The sequence below is a fragment of the Chlorocebus sabaeus genome, chromosome 12 (assembly GCF_047675955.1).
Source record: "Chlorocebus sabaeus isolate Y175 chromosome 12, mChlSab1.0.hap1, whole genome shotgun sequence".
Taxonomy (NCBI): Eukaryota; Metazoa; Chordata; class Mammalia; order Primates; family Cercopithecidae; genus Chlorocebus; species Chlorocebus sabaeus.
In genome coordinates this window covers 107,405,799-107,425,109 of record NC_132915.1, presented here as the reverse complement: position 1 = coordinate 107,425,109, position 19,311 = coordinate 107,405,799, and the positions used below count along the sequence as shown (strand labels likewise).

Below are 19,311 nucleotides of genomic sequence, written 5' to 3'. Positions count from 1 at the left end.
AGGCTTTAGTGCAGGGAAATACATTTCTCATCTTAGTGTTCTTATCTAAGTCACCATACTGGAGGTATTTACTTGTTTCGCATGCAAAAGGTCTCAGCCTTCAATGCTAACATTTTCCCTGCTGACTGTCCTTGTCATTTTTCCCCCAGTGGCTGGTTGAAAAATATTCTGAGGAGAAAGAACACTGCCCATTATCTGTATCTTGCTCTGCTTTAATAGTGAAGAACATTAAAACGGTCGGTTTTTCCCCTCAACCTGGTCCTTATCTTCATGTCCTCTGTGGTATTGCAATGAGTTCCCTCCTCCTGTCTCCACAAAAGGTGAATGATGACTTCTCGAGGGTCGCCAGCATTGCAGCTCGTAACTTGGTCTTTAACAGTGGTCCATTTCCATTCCAATACCCTTGGCGAGGGAGGGGCTTGCACATGCTCACTTTTGCCTGTTTGTTTTTAATGTTCTTGTCTTTTTTAATGCAAGCAGAAAGTGTATTAGGAAGTTGTAAGATGTGTGAAACACAGATTTCGTGAAGCAGATTTAGAAAGACAGTGCTATATTTTTATCCTACCTCCCTTGAAAATAACCTGCCAGGCACTCTTTGTATTTGTTTAAAATTACAAACACACTCTGAAGCAGAAGTGTTTAAAATTTGATATTAGTCTAGTTGGAGAGATTTAGGAGCATCCGCCAATTCCTTCCTTCCAGTCTGTGTAACACATTTCAAGTAGTAAAAATTGATGAATTCTAAGGAATGGGAATTTTATGTCACTGCTGAGTGGCATATCATGTGTATTTGTGCAGAAGCCTTTCTGAGATTCCTTTATCATCTCTCCTTTCACCTATTATTAACTAAGTGGACTTAACCTCTGATATTGACCTGTACCAGATTAAAGAAACACAATTGGGAGAGCTGGTAGTGCCTTCTGATTACAACTAAAGGCAGATAACATTGAAGCCTTTTTTTTTTTCCCAGGGACAAGTAAGAATTAAATTAGTGAGTCCTCTCTCTTGCCTACTAAAATGTCTTCCATTTACTGTCAAATGAAGGAGACGTATTGGAAAATAATATACAGAATTAAGCTTAATCCTTTATCAATAAAGTCTTCAACTCATCATCACCACATGGAATGAGTTTGGGATCTTGTAAAAAAAAAAAAAAAAAAAAGTCTTTCTGTATCACTGAGCTTGTGGGAGATGGCGGTAGAAAGCACAAAGCATGCATGGTGTAGCCTCCATCCCAGGGAAGTGACTGCCGTGCCTGTTCCATCGTGTTCATCTTAGTGGCCAGCAGGTAGACCTCCCTGTGCCACCACCAGGCCCTGCACTACATGCAGAGGTGGGACCACGTTGTCCTTTGCAGATTCAGAGACCTGGCACAGTTTATGGGGTGACGTTAAGTATTTCAAACCTAAATCACCAAAAGAGAAGGATTCGGTGGCAACATTTCTAAACTCCGCTTTTTAGGATTTGCTATTTCTCAAGATTCTATTTTCCTCCTGTCCACCCACTTATACATGGGGTGTCACGATCGATGTTGCTTTTAGTGTTTCCCAGAAAGACGCTGTTTGGGAGCACTGCGGCAGACATCTTCCACCTGCTCTGCCTGTTTACACCCAGCCAAGTCGACTGGCCAGGGTGGCGTTAGTGCCCAGCACCATCCAGAAAAGCTCAGCCTGCAGCAGTGGCGTGAAGTGCACTGGGGAGCAGCGTGACAAGCTGGAGGAGGCTCCTTGGTCATCAAGAAGAGGAGATTGCTCAGGTTGAAGATATGTCCTGACAGTGGTGGGAGGTACCAGAGCTGTGCCCACCTCTGAGATGGGAGTTCTGGGCCACCAGCAGCAGCTCACATGGCATGAATGGCGGAATTCTCCTCCTGCCCTAGCTGAGGTAGAACCCCGAGAGCTCCCTCTCCTAGGCCTTCACCATGTGGTTGCAGTCACTGTGTTGGGTCTGTTTTCTTGCCCACAAGAAGCAGCCGTGGCCAGCCCAGAACGAGGGAAAGCAGAACTGGGAAAGCAGGAAGCCCCGCCGAGGTCCCTCCTTCAATGTGACAGGGGAGGGGGATTGCCTTGCAGAGCCAAACCAAGCTAACACTCACCTTTTTATTTCTGGCAAACAATGTCAGGAGGTAGGAGAATGGAAGCATGTCCCTGTCACATTCTCTCAGGCCTGTGCCTGACCCGCTGGCTTACAGCCTGAGCACCTGAGCTTCTGCAGCAAATCCCACCACAGGAAGCAAAATTCTGCCTTCCTTTTGTCTGCAGACGTTCACGCCGTCAGCAAGCCCTTTTCACTCTTCCTCGTTAGACCCCTTACCCAAGTGTGGAAGTAGCAGAGGGCTGGGGACAGCTTGCCGTGGGTCTGTGGCTGCTAACAGGTTCCCATCGTTTACTGTGGTCCCTGGAGGCTCCTTGCACTTGGTCCTAGGATGAAGAAGCTTTTTATAGCCAGCAAGTCTCCAGCAGAGCAGATTCAGAGAATGGGACTTAGAAATGGGCGGGGCGGGTGGGGGGTGACCATCTGAAAGGGCAGAATCACAAAGAGCTAGGAAAGGTTTCAGGCGTGTTCATATTTTTCTGACATTTAAACTCTGCAGGGGCAGCCACTGTTTTGATCTTTAACCCCTTCATTTCAGAACAGTGTGCATTTTCATCCAGCAATTTAGGGAGAGTGAGAGCAGACTGACAGCTACTCACTGCATTAAGTCCTGCTGGGGTGGCTGGAGAGAGAGGTGCAGTGTGTGTACCGCCCAGGTAGGCAGGGGACATCGAGAGAGAGGCCCAAAGGGACCTGCGCACACTTTACAGCTTTCTCATCAGAGGTAAGGGACAGCATGAAAGTAGCCCGCAGATGTCCAGCTCTCAGTCCACAGTCGTTGCAGAAAGATGAGTAACCCTTTCAGTTCTGCACCATCTGAACTTTTAGCTGTGAGCAAATGGATTGTCCATGGTGGGTCATGTTCTGGGCAGAGTGCCATTTGCTTCTTCATTCCTTTGTTCATTTATTAGTTGATTTTTTTTATTTTTTTATTTTTTTATTTTATTTTTTATAATGGAGTCTCGTGCTGTTGCCCAGGCTGGAGTGCAGTGGTGTAATCTCAGCTCACTGCAACCTCCACTTCCCAGGTTCAAGTGATTCTCCTGCCTCAGCCTCTAAGTAGTTGGGATTACAGGCATGCGCTACCACGCCCAGCTAATTTTTGTAGAGACGGGGTTTCACCGTGTTGGCCAGGCTGGTCTTGAACTCCTGACCTCAGGTAATCCACCTGCCTCGGCCTCCCAAACTATTGGGATTACAGGCATGAGCCACCGCACCCGGCTTGTTCATTCTTTTTAATATGCAAGACTAGCCCCTAACTGAGGCAGACTTTATCAAGGTCTGTTTACTTGGTGGCCACCTGGTGCTTTTCAGTAAAAGAGATTGAGTCAGCCCTAGAAGACTCAGTTCTCTGAAAAGTGGGTGAACACCTGATACTGCGTTGGTGGGTACACAGAGAACCTGGGGTAAGTTGACTCCCAACCCCAATAGTATTCAAAAATCCTCACCTATCTCGCATTCCACCTCCTAGGGAAGGAAACTGTTTCAATATGGGATCATTCCCCAGGGACGGGACCCATCACCCTCCTCTGAGTCAGGCTGTGCTGCACACCTCACTCAGGTGTGTGGAGCCGCTGCAGCATTTCACACCACTAAAGAGGCCCCATCAACGGTCATTACGTTATTTTATTTATTTATTTGAAACGGGGTCCCACTCTGTCGCCCAAACTGGAGTGCAGTGGCATGGTCTTGGCTCACTGCAACTTCCACCTCCCAAGTTCAAGCAATTCTCCTGCCTCAGCCTCTCGAGTAGCTGAGATTACAGGGGTGCACCACCGCACCCAACTAAATTTTTTTTTTTTTTTTTTTTTTTTTTTGTATTTTTAGTAGAGACAGGTTTTTACCATGTTGGACAGGCTGGTCCACCTGCCTCAGCCTCCCAAAGTGCTGGGATTACAGGCATGAGCCATTGCGCCCAGCCACGTTATTTTCAATCTCTAACATTTCCTCCTACCAGCCTCCTCTGCATTTCCTTCCAAAAGCCTCTCCAAATGCCACAGATGAAGGCCTGGAAGAGGCCATGGTTGTGACGAAAGTTCTAAGACCTCAGGCCAGATCTCAGTCCTGTTCCCTGTTCAGCACCATGCACAGGTGAGACCCCCACACTCAGAGGGACTCCACAGCCGGGAGCAGCCTCCCAGAGTCGTTGAAGGCCCTTCTGCCTTTTACAGATCTCGGCCCTCTGACCATCCCCCCACCTCTTATATGGTGATTAACTTTTTCCAACAGGGAGAACTTATGTTGTAAGGACAGAATGTGGTGTCATTTTCATCTGTTTCTGTGCGTTCTGTTGCTGCCTCACAAGTGTGTTCCAAACAGATAGAACTGAGGGACAGCTTTCACCCTTGCGAAGGGAAATGGGCCGCTTCATGTAGCAAGGCAGAGTCCTATCCGTGACTCCGATGAGTGGTGTGCCCAAGAGATGTGTGTGTGAGCCCGCTAGTGGGCTGGCGACGGGCTTCAGGGAAGGAGTGGCGGCAGACAGTCCCAGGGCGTCCCTGAGGGCAGCCGTTCCCTCAGCTGACAGCTGGACTGTATTGACCAGGTCACCAAGCAGAAGCATCGGCGCAGGGCCCTGGGAGCTGAGAGCTGCAGGGAGGGGCATCAGGCTCAATTCGACAGCCGAAAACCCTTTTACCGCCACCTTCTCTCTTAATGGTCTTGTTTGAATATTCATAAGCATCTAAACCCCGGACAGATTTGATCATTTGTTCTCTTATGCTGCCCCAGTACCTTTCCTGCACAAGGCTCCCTCAGCCCCTGCTGAATGTGGGCATGGCCCAGGAGCTCACATGGACCCAGTTTTATGGCTAAAATTGAACCAGGAAAGCCTGGGCCATCCTGTTGACTTTCTTAGGGCGCACTGTGTTGCCCTGGAAGTGGTCTGTGGCTTTCCGCCATTAGAGGAGTCACAGAGTAGTCATCTGTCATCTCTACAGCTTATTTCTTCCTGAAGGGTTGTGAGGGCTGCAGCGTACTCAGGTCAAAATCTGAAAACTGCTTCTGGGAAGAACGCCCACCTTCCCGTTCCCCAGGCCTCCGTCCTCAGCCCATAGGGCTCTAAACTCCATGCATGGGCTGCCAGCATAGCAGGACAGCCCCCGCCCATCTGCTCTCTAAGCCCAGGCTGACCTCCCACCATGTTCCCCACAGCGACCATCCCAGAGAGAGGCCATATAGCACAGTGGCTAAGAGCCATTTGCCATGTCATCAGGTCCTGGCTCCCCCACCTATTTTGTGTGTGGATTCACTTGCCTCAGTTTCCTCATCTGTAAAACAGAGACGTAGCTAGGCGCATGGGTCATGCCTGTAATCCCAGCACTCTGGGAGGCCGAGGCAGGGGATCACGAGCCTAGGAGTTTGAGACCAGCCTGGGCAACATGGCAAAACCCCATCTCCCCAGAAAATAAAAATTAGCTGGGTGTGGTGGCATGTGCCTGCAGTCCCAGCTACTCAGGAGGCTGAGGTGGGAGGATGGTTTGGGTGTGGCAGGTTAAGGCTGCGATGAGCCATGAGAGTACCTGCCCCACAAACTTGGCGTGAAGTTGAATTCATAGGTATGAAGTATAAGGTGAATTTCTTGTCCACCACCTGGCCGACTTCTCTGAAGAGCCTGTCAATGGTGACACACACTTCTCCTGAGAAAGTTATCCCTCCATCCCCTGTGAGCAGGCTTCCTCCCACAGGCCTCTTCCTCAGTGACCACCCCTTCCGTCTGTGCTTCCCATATCTCCGCAGTGGACACGGTGGCTCAGGGTGCAGGCTGGAGTCAGACAGACCTGGGTTTGCGCCCAGCTGTCGTGTATAAAGTCAACCCAAGACCTAGCTGCTCTGACAGACCTACCACTCCCACCAAAGCATTGTCCGCCTTCCCGTTTTTTCAGGCATGTTATCTGTGCTTCTGGTCACAAAGTGAGCTGAAGAGCCTGTAAGACATCACAGTTACAGCCATGCAGCAGTGCCCTTTGGGCAGCCCTGAAGTGCTGATGTAGGCAGCATCCTGGGTCCAGGACCTGGATCAGTCCCTAGGGTCCTGGGAGGGCCAGTGGCACAACCGGTGATCTCCGGAAGGCACCCGAGATTGAGATGTTGTGCCCCAATTTCCCGTTTCCCCCACTGAGCAGGGGTGGCTAGGGGACCAGCGCCTTGGCGGCTGAGCTGTGTCATTGCGGGTCTCTCTCCCAGCTCTGCAGTCTGCGTTCTTCTCCGGTCATTACCTCAAGTTTGATGGAGAAGTAGGTGGTATTGTCTGTGTTTCCTGGGAGCCCAGATGTCTTTGGATGTTTCTCTGACTGCAAGGCTGTTCCTGCAGAAAATAATATCACACCAAGTGGGTGCAGAACAATTCAGGTGTCTTTGGGCTTGGACTTTCCTGGCAGCCAGGGACAGAAACTGACGTTTTGCCATCTGGAAAGCACTGAACTTTTTTCTTTTCATCTAAATAAAAAGCCTTAATTCCTTAATCCTGAGAAATGTCAAAGACCCTGTGCGTCTCCTCGCAGCCTTGCACAGGGCCTTCGGCAGACATGGAAGGCGGTCAGGACCCTGGAAAGCGCAGCCTCTCACAGGGCCTTTGGCAGACATGGAAGGCGGTCAGGACCCTGGAAAGTTCCCTCGTGTCTACCCTGCGGCTCCCCTGTTCGCCCAGGCCCCACCTCCCAGGCAGTGCCAACCTCTGCTTCTCTACCCCATCCCTTCCCTGTCACTCCACTCCCCTTTCCCCAGTGGCTGAAAATCAATACGTACACTCCTGTCCACTTTCTCTCCCATTCACTCAGGCTCCTGCTAGGTGAGCCACACCCAGTGCTGAGCCACAGTCCTCTTGGAGACCCTGAGCTAGGCCCAGGGAGGATGGAGATGTGGCAGGTGTGACCTCAAGGAGAGCACGGCTTGGGGGACAGGGGCATCTGGTCACAGGTCTGGCAAGTGCCCGGCAGGGGTGTGCAGAGGATGCTGCTGAGAGTACAGGCAAGGGACCTTCCCCCAGCCGGGGGGTGGGCTGGGATGGGGAAGACCCTGAGCTAAGTCCTGAGGGGTGAGAAGGGCTTAGCCTGACAGGAACATTCCAGGCAGAGAGGCCACTTGAGCACAGACATGCAGCCAGGAAAACGTGTTGGGGCGGGAGGCGGATTCCTCCAGGAGCTGGCGTTGCTGCCATGGAAGGTGGGGACTGAAGGGAAATGCGGCTGAGACCCAGGTCCGCAAGGCCTCCTTTGCTCCTCCAGGGCTTTCAGAAGGATCCCGTAGGTGGCTGTGGAGTGGCCAGCGGGGGCACATCACCCCTAAAGGCTGTCTGCGGCCAGTCTGCCCTCAAGGGTCCAGGGAGTTGGGGGCTTCCCTCTCAGGCATCAGTGGCACCCTGGCTGGAACTTTAAAGAGAGTGAGGTTAGAACCCCCAAACCAAACCACATCTCATTTATAGAGGCCCTGGTGTATGCCAGAGATCTTACTAAGTACATCCACAGACTTGCCCCTCTCAGACACAGAGCTTGATCTCCAAAGTGTCAGCAGGGATTTCCGGCAAGATGGAGCAGCAATGTCTGCCTTCACCTCTCCAGTTCCAGCTCAGGCAGCCTTGCCTCTGGTCTCATCCCAGAGCAGCATGCCTGGCTCTGGTGGACAGTTATAAGCCCTTCAGAGCCCATGCAAATGGCTCCTTCGTCAAGCAGAGGAGGAAATATTGATCCCATCCAAGTAATCCCAAGTCCCTGAGGGTTTCGATGTTTCCTCTCCAGGCTGCTAGGCCCGCTGAACCCGTGGCATACAAATCCGAGGTACAGATTAGAGACGAGAGCTGCATAATAAAAAATAAATCCCCTGCTTCCGCTCTACTGTACTTTCATCCCCATTTGAGAAGCTCGTCTTTGCGCACTTCCCATCACCCCCCAACATCACTGTCAGGGCTGACTTCATAGCATTCCAGTTTTGAAATAATGACGGCTCCTCTTTTCATGGAATGAGCACTTCTGGGACTGTTTTAAATATTCTTCATCAAACCAGCATACATCCTCAGAGCAACACTGCTGGCAGGGATTGCTGTCTTTTTAAACATTTAACACACTTGGTTCATGTCTTTGCCCACAGGACCCACAAAGAGTTTTCTCCTTCCAAGAGATTCCTACTGTCCCTCTCCTTACGGGTGGCTCTGTCCTTGGCGAAACTCTTCGTGGAGACCCAAACTCTTGGGCTAATCTCCTTGTGTAACATTAAAATACATCCACCCAGTGAAAGCCCATTCTGACCTCTGCATCGTGGGAACCGCCTGGGCACCTGTGCCTAGCACACGTTTGGCTTTGCTGCCTGCTACTGGAGTGTTCCAGAGTCTGGTTGAGCGGCACAGAGGCTTCCCACACAGAGAACAGTGCTGTGCAGGTGGTCTCCCTGGTTCCAAGCTGAATTCTCAAGCTCTTTGAACTGGCCTAGGATCTGAGGCCCACCTGAGAGTGCCTTCACATCAGGGCAGCAGGTGGGTTCCTGGATTAGGGCAGGAACTTCAGGGCACAGCGTGTCCATGCTGCCAGGAGGTAACTAGGGCAGCTCCAGCTCTGCAGCAGCATCCACTGAAAACCTAGACCTCGAGGGGCCTGCAGAATTACCCAGCCCCACCCCAGCCTCACCACGCTCTTCTACCAAGGGCCAGCAGGGAAGAGGCCCCCCAGGCCATTCATCACTAAGCTAGGGTCGAACCCCGGTCTCCTGACGGTTCCCCTCTGCCTTTTTGTCACTTTCACCGAGGTCTAAGGGAATCTTCTCTTCACAGTATATAGAAGCCCATATTGGCTGGAGGGAAGCCACAGTCTGGGTCCCTACCAGGCTTCTCTTTTAAATAAGCAACTTCTAAACACTTGAGTACTTAACTTTCCCTATTTACTAATCTTGTGGGGAAATACTCTGAATAATGAGAGGCGCCCACTCTCCTCGCTTGGCTTCGTGGGCTGTGTGCCGGCAGATAATGCCCTCAGCGGGTGCGTTGGGAAGAGCATCCCTGTTCAAGCTTAGCTCTCCCGGCGCTGCTCAGCCACAGCCCTGTCCCCTGGTGGTGGGAAGCAGGCAGTGGCCCGCAGCGGCCCTTGCACCTGCACCCAGAATCATCTCAGGGAGCCTGTGAACTCCTGGGTCCTGGTCCCCAGCCTGCTCCACCAACCAGGAGCTGGAAGGCGGTTCCCAACAGCCTCCAGAGTCTGTTCTTTACCTGCATGCCGGCCAGCAGCCTCCACTCTGGCCCGGAAGCATGCCCCCTGGGGCCAGCTGGTGCTCATGACCTTCGGGCACTCAATTCCTGGATCACTGAGAAATACAAGGGCCCCTGTTTTAGAACTCCTGGCAGAAACTGTAAGTTTCCATTTAAATCAAATCAAATACCCCAAGTTGAAAGTATTCAGAAAATTCAGAGGAAAAAATATAGGAAAGAGGTGCAAGGTTGGGTCGGGTGTGGTGGCTCACGCCCATAACCCCAGCACTTTGCAAGGTGGGAGGATCATTTGAGCCCAGGAGTTCAAGACCCGCTAGGACAACGTGGCAAGACCTCATCTTTACTAAAAATAAAAAAATTAGCCAGGCCTGGGGGTGTGTGTTTGTCATCCCAGCTATTTGAGAGACTGAGGCAGGAGGATCACTTGAGCCAGGAGTTCGGGGCTGCGGTGCGCTGTGATCGGACCACCGAGCTCCAGCTTAGGTGACAAGTACAAGTTCACCCCTGAAACAGAGGACAAGGGTCTTGCTGTGGATGGCGCTGTTGTTCCTGTGCCAGACTGGCGACTGGCATTGTCATCTTCTCAACATTACCCCATCAAGGAGCCCAACAGACCCTTGCTTTTTAAAGAGGAAACTGCTGAGTAACAATAGTGTATTAAAAGGGTTTTTTCCCCCAGTCCTTTCTGTGTCATCACAGTGTCCTTTATTCTTCCCTTACTGCCATAGAACAAACCTCCATCTGGTCAACATAAAACCTGGGCTCTGGGGGTTAAGCTTAAGCAAGAAATCAGCTTGCTGGGCCTAAACCTGTTATCTTTGCCCCCACAGCGGGAGAGGGCCTGAGTAGGAAAAAGCGTGTGGGTGCTGCATACCGAATCTGGGATGTACAGTGGGGTGAGCACCAAATCCGGGGCGTAAAGCAGGACACGCACCTGAATACATACAGCAGGACACGTACCTGAATCCAGGGCTCACAGTAGGATGCACACCAAATCCCGGGCACACAGTAGGATGCACACCGAATCCCAGGCACACGGTAGGATGCACACCGAATCCTGGGCACACAGTAGGATGCACACTGAATAGGGTCCACAGTAGGGCCATCCCACTCTCCCCGCCCCGCCCCTTTCCTCACACTGCACTTTCATTTCCTCGGTGAATGTGTGTACGCGCCCACCTGATGCAGCCGCGTTGTATTTGCCCCATTTCCCCTTCTTTGTCCACGGCAGGGAGGCTCATTCAATCTGGAGGGTTTCTTGAGGGCCCACCGGTGTCTCTGTCAGGCCGTTGGGAGGGTTGGGGCCGGCACATAGCAGGGAGCCAGACAGGTTGAAGCTTCTGGCTGAGAGGTGGAAGGAACATTGTGTCAGTGACAGGAACTGGGGAGTAAATGAGGAGACTTGTTATCCAATCCCAGCTCTACCCTAAAAGTGCTGAGGTCCAGTCCCTCTGGGGAAGAGAGGGCCTGAAAATGGCACCTTTCTTCATCGCCCTACAACCTCTGTCCACCCCAAGAGGCCTGGAGTGGGGTCCCATCAGGCTTGGGGCATAGAGTCTGGGCACTCAAGCTGGGGTTCAGAAGGTCAGAACAAACTCCTGCTCTGCACCTAGCAGCTCCTTAGCTTGGGCAAGTCACTTAACCTCCCTGCGACTTAACCCTCTGACTTAGAAGTGTCAAATGTGAGAGTACCTCTGTCATAAGGTTGTCGTGGGGATTCAGTGGGGCTAAAACCGCGAGGGGACACGTTTGGCGGGCGCTTGCCATGCGTCGGACACTTGAGATCTGTTTGTCAGTGCACTGTCCCTGCATTGGCCCATTTAACCGTTGCCCAAGGTCACACAGCTCACAAGGGACAGATCCAGAGGCTGGGCTCCTGTTGGAGGAGCCACACACCCGGGCTGTGCAGTGTAGACCAGCTCTCACACAGGGTTAGTGCTCAGTAAATGGCGATGTGGGTTGTTGCTGTTATTGCAGGCAGTGCCACTTTGGGTTTAGCTAAAATAACTCATGATCTCCGAAGCACCCTCCAGCTCTGATTGTAGGAGGGGGGCCGTCAGGAGCTCCGTGCACACAATATGGCAGAGGAGCTTTGGGAGACTGTTTTGACTGGCATCTCCTTTTCCAGCGCGTTGACTGGCAGCTGTTTCAAGGTCTCTTGAAAGAGTCCCTACTCCCTCCCTGAGTTCCGTTCTCTCTGGGTTTGGATATGCTGAGAGAGGGTAGGGAAAACCGAAAGGAACATCGATCAAGTGAACTGGATCTGTTGGCAGGCAATGGAGATGTCACCCTTCTCACAGTAAATCACTGCAGGTCACCACTGAGACAAGGGACACACCCCAAAGGAGGCATCTGAGGCTTCTCTGCCTTGGGGTGAGCAGGGCGCCTCACAGCGAAGCCCCTGCCCTGTGTCGCCCTCTGCCCCTTTGTGAGGCCTGTCTCCCCATCCCCACTTTCCTCTTGCTTCAAGGGCCCCTGTCTTACTGGCTTATTGTTACCCTCCTGCCTCCTTCTCCCTCCCTTTCCTTGGGCTCACATCCTTTGATCTTTTTACAAGCCTTTTCTCAAACCGGCACTCACTGGTGGGGTGAGTTGCCTCCCTCTCATTGGGAGCATTAGCGCCCTTCCTGGCCTCCGCCAAGAGGGAGGGCGGCTTTTATCTCCCAGTGGAATCTCATTAGCTTTGCCACACAATGGGACCGAACCTCGGCTGCCACAGAGTGGATTTAAATTAGTTAATAGCAGATTTTTTTTTTTTGCCCCCGGCCTGTTTTTTCCACATCTTGGATGCTGAGCAAAAAAACAACTTTGTGGTTGAAAAATGTAAAACAAAAAAATGTTGAAGGTGGAATGCTTTGACAAGAAGGAAGATCATTGTAGGTGAAGTTCTCCTGTGTTCCACAGCCATCCACAGGAATTCGAAAACCAGCAGTGGAGGACTCGGGGAGGACAGGAGGGAAAACATACCAAGTTAATCAGCTTTGTTTCCTTCTATTAAAGTATTTCTGTAATTGGCGGTGGGAAATTGAAGAAATCGAGTGATTGCATCAGTGCTGGAAAAAGCTGCCACCACTTGGCAATGGAAGAGAATACTTTATACTGGACCTTTTGAAAAAGAGGCTGAGTTTGGCCAGATTGCCGACCAGCAATGGAAAAACTAATTAGGTGCCTTGCCTGTGAGCCAGACGCCCAGCAGGGCTGTGGCGCATGGCTCCCGCCGCCTCTGAAGAGGACACTTTCTAGTGAATTCAGTTTGTGCTACCCTTGAGCAGCCTGTGCTATAGCAGGTGCATTTGTGAATCTCCCAACCTGTGCCTGGCGTCGGAACTCTAGCTTCCCAAAGACTTATCCGCCCTGGGAGATGGTGGGCGGCTGCTGGCCACAACCCTGGGCCTGCACCTTTATCTGCAAACTGGGAGAGCCAGGGATGGGAGTCAGTGGGTGGGAGGTGGGCAGAGGCCTGGGCCTCCCAGTGTTTGGGCTCCCACAGTGCTACCCTCACCCACTATGTGCATCTTCCGAGCTTCTGGACATCCTCACTCCTCCTCTATCAAATGTAAATAAGAATAGGGGGTGGGAGGCTGAGGCAGGAGAATGGCGTGAACCCGAGAGGCGGAGCTTGCAGTGAATGCGCCACTGCACTCCAGCCTGGGCGACAGAGAGAGACTCCATCTCAAAAAAAAAAAAAGAATAGTGGGCCAGGTGCAGTGGCTCACGCCTGTAACCCCAGCACTTTGTCAGGCTAATGATGTAAGCCAGGAGTTCAAGACCAGCCTGGGCAATATAGCGAGACCCTGATTCTACAAAAATAAAAAATTAGCTGGGTGGGGTGGCATGAGCCTATAGTCCCAGCAACTCAGCCTCTTGAGCCCAGGAGGTCAAGGCTGCACTGAGCTAAGATCATGCCACTGCCCTCCAGCCTAGGTGACAGAGCAATACCCTCTCTCAAAAGAAAAAAGAAAAAGAAAAGCACCTATCTCCAAGTTACTGTGGGAATTAAATGAGAGGGGCACACAGGGCTTGGCACATAATAAGCTTTTATTAATAATAGCTACTATAAGTTAATAAAATATCTGATGGGTCTTTAAAAAAAAAGCACTTTTCAGAAATAAGGAAACCCCCCACTCTACAGGCACCCGTTGTGAAAACCTTCCACCCTGGCACCCCACAGTGCCCATCGTGAAACTCGGGGGGTGCCATTCATTTTGATTCATGAGAAAGACAGACTGTCATTCTGATTTGTATTTCTTTGTTTCATGGCCCAGAATCAAATGCTTAACCCTCTGGGGGCCATTCTCCTGTAGTGCCTGGGATATGCCCCAGCCTTGCCACTCAAAGCCCAGTCCCTAACCAGCAGCATGGGCACCCCTGGGAGTTGGCTGGCAGTGCCGATGCTCCGCCCCTCCCCAAGTTCCTAGATGAAAATCTGACAAGACCCCCGGTGATTGGTGATTGTGCGCTCACAGGCCTTGCATTCTCACCCATTTTAGCATCCCTAGGAATAGCCTGGAGGGGCTGACAAAGTGTCTGGGCCCCACCCTGGAGATTCCAATGCTGTGGCAAGAGAGGGGCCCAAGAAGGCAGATTTGTAACCAACTCCCAGATGGTGCCAGCGCCGCTGATCCCCAAACATTTCAAGCAGCACCATTCTCAAGGGGAAAGTTCCCTGGCCACAGCTTGAACTTGTTGTGCCACCACTGTAACGGGATTGGGAGACCTGGCCGACACTATGGCCCATTTTCTAGATGTGCAGTGAATATCCAAGGCGGCAGATTGGTCTGGAGAGAGGAAGAGGATGCTGAGGGACAAACCTGCTGTAGTTCTGCGTGCCTCAAGCTCATTTCTTCCTCACATTACATCCCCATCCTGAGTTTTGACGGGCTGTGTCACTCAAGGACAAGTGACCGCTGGTAACTTCTACCGCAGAGGGCAAGTCCAAGATGCCCCAGAACCTTAGAGGCAGTCCAGAGCCCAGGTCCTAGCTCCTGTCCAGTCCCCACTCCTTCCAGGCCCCTGGCGCCACCCACCTCATCTGAGCCACTCTCCCCGCAGACAGTCAGAATGGGGGCCCTTCTCTCCATCTGCACACATGTACTGAGGACCTCCGTGTCAGGCACTAGATGGACATGGGCTCAAGGTAGGGAAATTGACACTAAACACACATGGCAAAAAATACCAAGTTCAGATATGAGGACTGAGGTGGGAGAAGAGAGCCAGGCAAGGAGACAAGCCCCATCGGAAGAGCCTGGGGGGCTTCCCTCAACATGCGAAGGAGGGGAGGGAAGGGAGAGAGGCCCACGCCGAGGGGAGGACTCAGGGAGGACAGAGATGGGCATTTGAGGAGCTGAGGGACCCGAGGAAAGGAGGCGGACACCGGGCGCTGCAGGGTTTCACGTGGACGTTCACAGTTCGCATTTCATCCTGAGTTCAGGGAAAGCCATAAGAGGGTTTTAGGGGATTGACGTAGTTGGGTTTCTGGTTGAACGATGGCAATCACTCATGTTTTCTGACCAGCACACACGTCTGCCTACTACTTCATTCTCACAGTCATCCCCTGTGGTAGGCACTCTTTGTCATTATCCCCATTTTCCAGATGGGAAAACTGCAGCAAAGAAAGATGAGGTGCCTCGCCCAAGGCGTCGCTGCTGGAATGGATGGAGCCCATGCTCTTTCCCTCTTTGCTACAGAATGTTCCCTCTGAGCCGTGATGAGGCAGGCAAGGTGGGAAGAAGTAGAAGGATTTGAGATAAATAACCTGGAACCACGTATGAGGCAGGGGGAAGACAGGTGACAGGGCAGGGCCCAGGTTTCTGGCTCGGGCCTCTGGGTGAAAGGCCATTTAGCAAAAATGCTGGAGGAGGTGCAGGTCCGGAAGACCACTTGAAATGTTCCTGTAATTCACATGATGCCTTGCCTGGAGAGAGCACCTTGCAGTTATCAAAACTGAGTTGTCTTGGAACTTGGCTTGGAGAACTCAAGTTCAGCCAGAGGAGGTCAAGTCCAGAGGTCAGCTGAGGAAGGGACGAGGAGATGGGCACAGATCTGTCAGGCCAGGGAAGATGAGCTCAAATAAAGATCAGGAAGCCAGGCCAGGTGCCCAGGGAACAGCAGGCTGGGGAGGGTCTGGGGAATCCTGGGGGTGCAGGCTCTTGTTGGTTTGGTTAGAGGCTGTAAACTCCAAAGGCCACAGGGGCCAGGCAGGTCTCCTGATGAGTGGAGCAGGCTGGATCTAAGACCCTAGGGTGCTCAGGCAAACTGCACTTGTCACCGCCCCTCAGCTGCTGCAGCTGGTGGCCACGTGGCAGTGCCAGGGTCACACATACAGATGGGGAGACGCTGGGCCCCGTTTAATCTTCACAGTAGCCTGTGAGACGGTCCCCAGATCCTCCAGTGCTTCAAGAGGAGCTGGGCACCATGGTTAAGTGAAGTTTCCCGAATTTTAAGTGTTGGTCATTTGTGTTTAAAAATGTGAAAACAAAAGAAAGAAAAGTGCAGCCAGACAGAGCCTCTCCGCCTGCACGTGGCTACAAGGCCGAAGTGGACAGAGGCGGTCTCACCCCAGGGGCCTCCCAGGGACCGACGTTCCCATGGCGGGGAAGGTGTCACACCTGAGCTATAGAACAGCAGGGCCAGAGCAAACAAAGCCAGCCCAGCTGCCTCGGCTGTTCCAACAGGAGCTACACTGGAGACATTTTAAAAATAAATGGGGTGAGAAGAAAGAATTCTCCAAAAACTTTAGTTCTTCTGTAATGGCAAGTATAATTGCAAAAGACATCTTGTCAGCCCGTAAAATGGCACTTTCACGGGTTTTCTTAGCATGGGAGCTAGATGGGCAAGAACCGAGCGTTCAAGTTCACGGACCGTTCGAGCCCAGTTTGCTTTGCTGTGTTTTGTAGCCGTTAATTTCCCCCCACCAATTACCACCAGTCATTTTGCAAAGTTATCATTACTACTGTTTAAAAGAAAAAAAAAAAAAAGCATTGCTCATTTTAGAAAGCTGTCTGTCAAAAATGCTTAAAATAAAAGCAGTCTTGGCATTCGAAGGAATAAGTACCATTTATCTTGAAAGCCACTTGGGTAAGAATTTCTCAGCAGTGTTGGCTACATGAACTGTTGATGTATTTGCGAGAAAGTGCAGGTGTTTGTGGTCCATGGCCTTTGGTGAGTGGGCGTTTTTAAGTTTACTTCTTTGTTCAACAAATATGTATTGGGCACCTGCTGTATGCAAGGTATTATCCTAGGCCTCGGGGATGCAGTATGAACTAGGCAGACATGATTCCTGCCCCGTGGAGCTGACCGTCTGTCTGGTGGGGCTCACCAGCCATCGGGCAGGCCGTGAAAGTCCAGTGGGAAATAGGGCAAGTCCAGGGCCCAGGCAGAGCAGAAGAGGAGACCAGGCAGGCGGGACTGGTGGCATTGCCAGAGAGTGAGTGCTTGCCACGACTGGCCTCACGCTGTTCTCTCACCAGCCTTACTCAATATGTGAGACAATCTCCATTTTATGGAGGGGGAAACTGAGGCTATAGAGAGGCCCCATAAGAGGCCAGGGGGCCAGGCCCCGGCTTGCCTGGCTGCACAGCCGGTGTCCTCACACTTTGTGGGGCAGCCTCTCTAGCTGCAGGTGTGGACACATGTCGCCATGCGGGGCCCAGACCCTGGTCTCCACCTGCCCAGCTTGGTCTACCCCTGCATGGGTTCAGCCGCGTACATAGCGTTCACTGGGGGCTAGAAAATGGCTACGTCTGCACAAGTGAGACCTGTGTTCATTCTTGTTCTCAAAGCTAAGGACTTTCTCTGGAGTTTTTTGGGTTTTTGGTTTAGGTGTGGTTTTTTCATTTTGTTTTGTTTGAGACAGGGTCTCTGTCGCCCAGGCTGGAGTGCAGTGGTACAATCGCAGCTCACTGTAGCTTCAACTTCCCAGGCTCAAATGATCCTCCCACCTCAGCCTCATAAGTAGCTGGGACTATAGGTGTGTGGCATCACAGCCAGCTAATTTTTTGTATTTTTTATAGAGGCGGGGTCTTGCTCTATTGCCCAGGCTGGTCTTGAACTCCTGGGCTCAAGTGATCCCCCCGACTCAGCCTCCCAAAGGTCTGGGATTACAGGCATGAGACACCGTGCCCGGCTTGTTTTGTTTTTAATGATGACATGTGCGATGTCAAGAATCCCTAATGAGGACAATCATGTAAACCATTACTTTGAACATGACTATCAAATTAGGTATAATCTGCTCATTTGCTGATTGATGGCAGGCATTAACAATTCACAGTGTCATACAGTTTCAGAACCACCAGGGTTCTCAGGCCAGCCCCTTTGCTTCTCGGAAGGGGCATGGAGATGCAGAGAGGATAAGTAGCTGGATCAAGGTCAGGGGGTGGTGCCGCAGCTTAACCCTGTGCTCTTTCCATGTGGTCACCTGATGCCTCCAGTGGACCTCAAGCAGCCTTGCCCTTGGCCTTGCTGATAAACTTCCCCTGAGGAGTCGGGAGACAATGGATGCAGACCCCTAGGGTGCTGACCATAGGCCACAGCCTTCAGGGAGCTGGTGAGGGGACCACACCAGGCGCGCCCAGCTCCTGCGAAGGGCCCTCCTAGCAGTGGTGAGGCCCAACAGAACAGCCTTAGAAACTGCCAGGCTCCCCATCATAAATCCTGTGTGGCTACAAATGGTGACAGAATGAGAATTCAAGGAAACAGAAAGAGTTGCCCTGTTGGGAAAAATGTTCCAGGAGGAAGAGGAAGTGTGTGTACCAGGCGGAAGTGCTCCTTGGCCTATGTCCTGTGTGTGCCGCGCCTCGCTGAGCAGGGAGGCTTGGGATCCTCTCCGGGATCTGCCCCGACTGGCCTCTGGCTGCTCCCTCTGCCAGTGCTCCAGCCTGGCCAGGCTTTCAGTTGCTGGAATCGTCCACACTCCCCCTGCCTCCAGGCCCGCATCCTTTCTGCCGACAGCATGCCCCTTCTCCCCCTCTGACTCCCCGACTCTGCTAACGAGTTTTTCTACAGAGATTCTATTTTAGATGCCCTTTCCTCCACAAAATACTCAGATCTGTTTTCACACAGAAGGCGTGCCTTTGTCCTGCTTGTTTTCTCCATGCCGGCTGGGAGTGGCCGCTGACTAGTCTTTGTCCTGCACTCTCAGGTGACAGACCACGCCACCACTGCCCTGCTCCACTATCAGCTGCCCCAGATGCCGGATGTCGTGGTTCGATCCTTCATGGTAAGTGGCTTCAGGAGTCAGGTCCCCTGTTTAAACCTTGGCTCCCTTCAAGTGAGAACAGGGAGCTTGAAGGGCAGCCGTTGCATCTTCAGACTTTGAGGGCCTCCCAGTGGGAGATGGGGCTGCCAGTTTAAAACTGCTACTTTCTTTAAACTGGGAAGGGATCTGGGTGAAACCACTTCCAGCTTCATTCACTAGTGCTTTCTTCTACTTGCTGAAAATGCAGTGTTTTCAGAAATGATCTTCCAAAATAGTTCCCAGCATTGACTTAGTCCACAGATATTTCATTGAGCTCCTAATCTGGGCCAGGCCCTGTATGTCGCAGTGAATTAAATCGTGCAGTTCCCCAAGACGTTTACTCCTTCGATTTTCAGAGTTGGAGCTGGAGATGGAAGCAGCCGCAAAGCAGCCATTCCCATGGTGTGCTGCAGCCGGCTCCTGCCAGTGCCTGTTCAGAGTCTTGCGAGCTGGTTCTTCAGCCACTACTAGTTTGAAATCAAACTTGGTGGGAGTGTGGACGCCACGGAAATCAGCAAACACTGCAAGTCAGGACTTTCCCCGACCCCAGGGCCAGTTGATCAGCATTTATCACACGGCCACCAGTTGGCCTAAGCAGGGCTAACACCATGTCCCCCGCATCCTTGACAGACGTAGCCAGCTGTTGCACCGTCATGCTCACACAGCCGCGTGCTCTCACGCCGGCAGACCCCAGAGTCCACCGCTACCGGGACTCCCTGTTTTCTTCATGCTAGAAAGTCTGCCGGTTAGAGAACCGACTCCAGAGACTCACCTGTTAGCAAAGCCAAAT

At 51.9% G+C, this 19,311-nt stretch overlaps 1 protein-coding gene across 5 annotated transcripts in view; it reads left to right on the top strand.

Moving 5' to 3' along the window:
- Positions 1-19,311, top strand: part of MED27 (mediator complex subunit 27) — a 218,652-nt gene that overhangs the window by 197,203 nt on the left and 2,138 nt on the right. For 3 of the 5 annotated variants that reach the window (XM_073022029.1, XM_008005879.3, XM_008005878.3), the window contains one exon: positions 18,426-18,503. In XM_073022029.1, the coding sequence (XP_072878130.1) occupies positions 18,426-18,503 (78 nt within the window). Of the gene's footprint in view, positions 1-18,346; positions 18,504-19,311 lie in introns of all 5 variants that reach the window. The other 2 variants (XM_073022028.1, XM_037994042.2) reach the window with 1 other exon arrangement.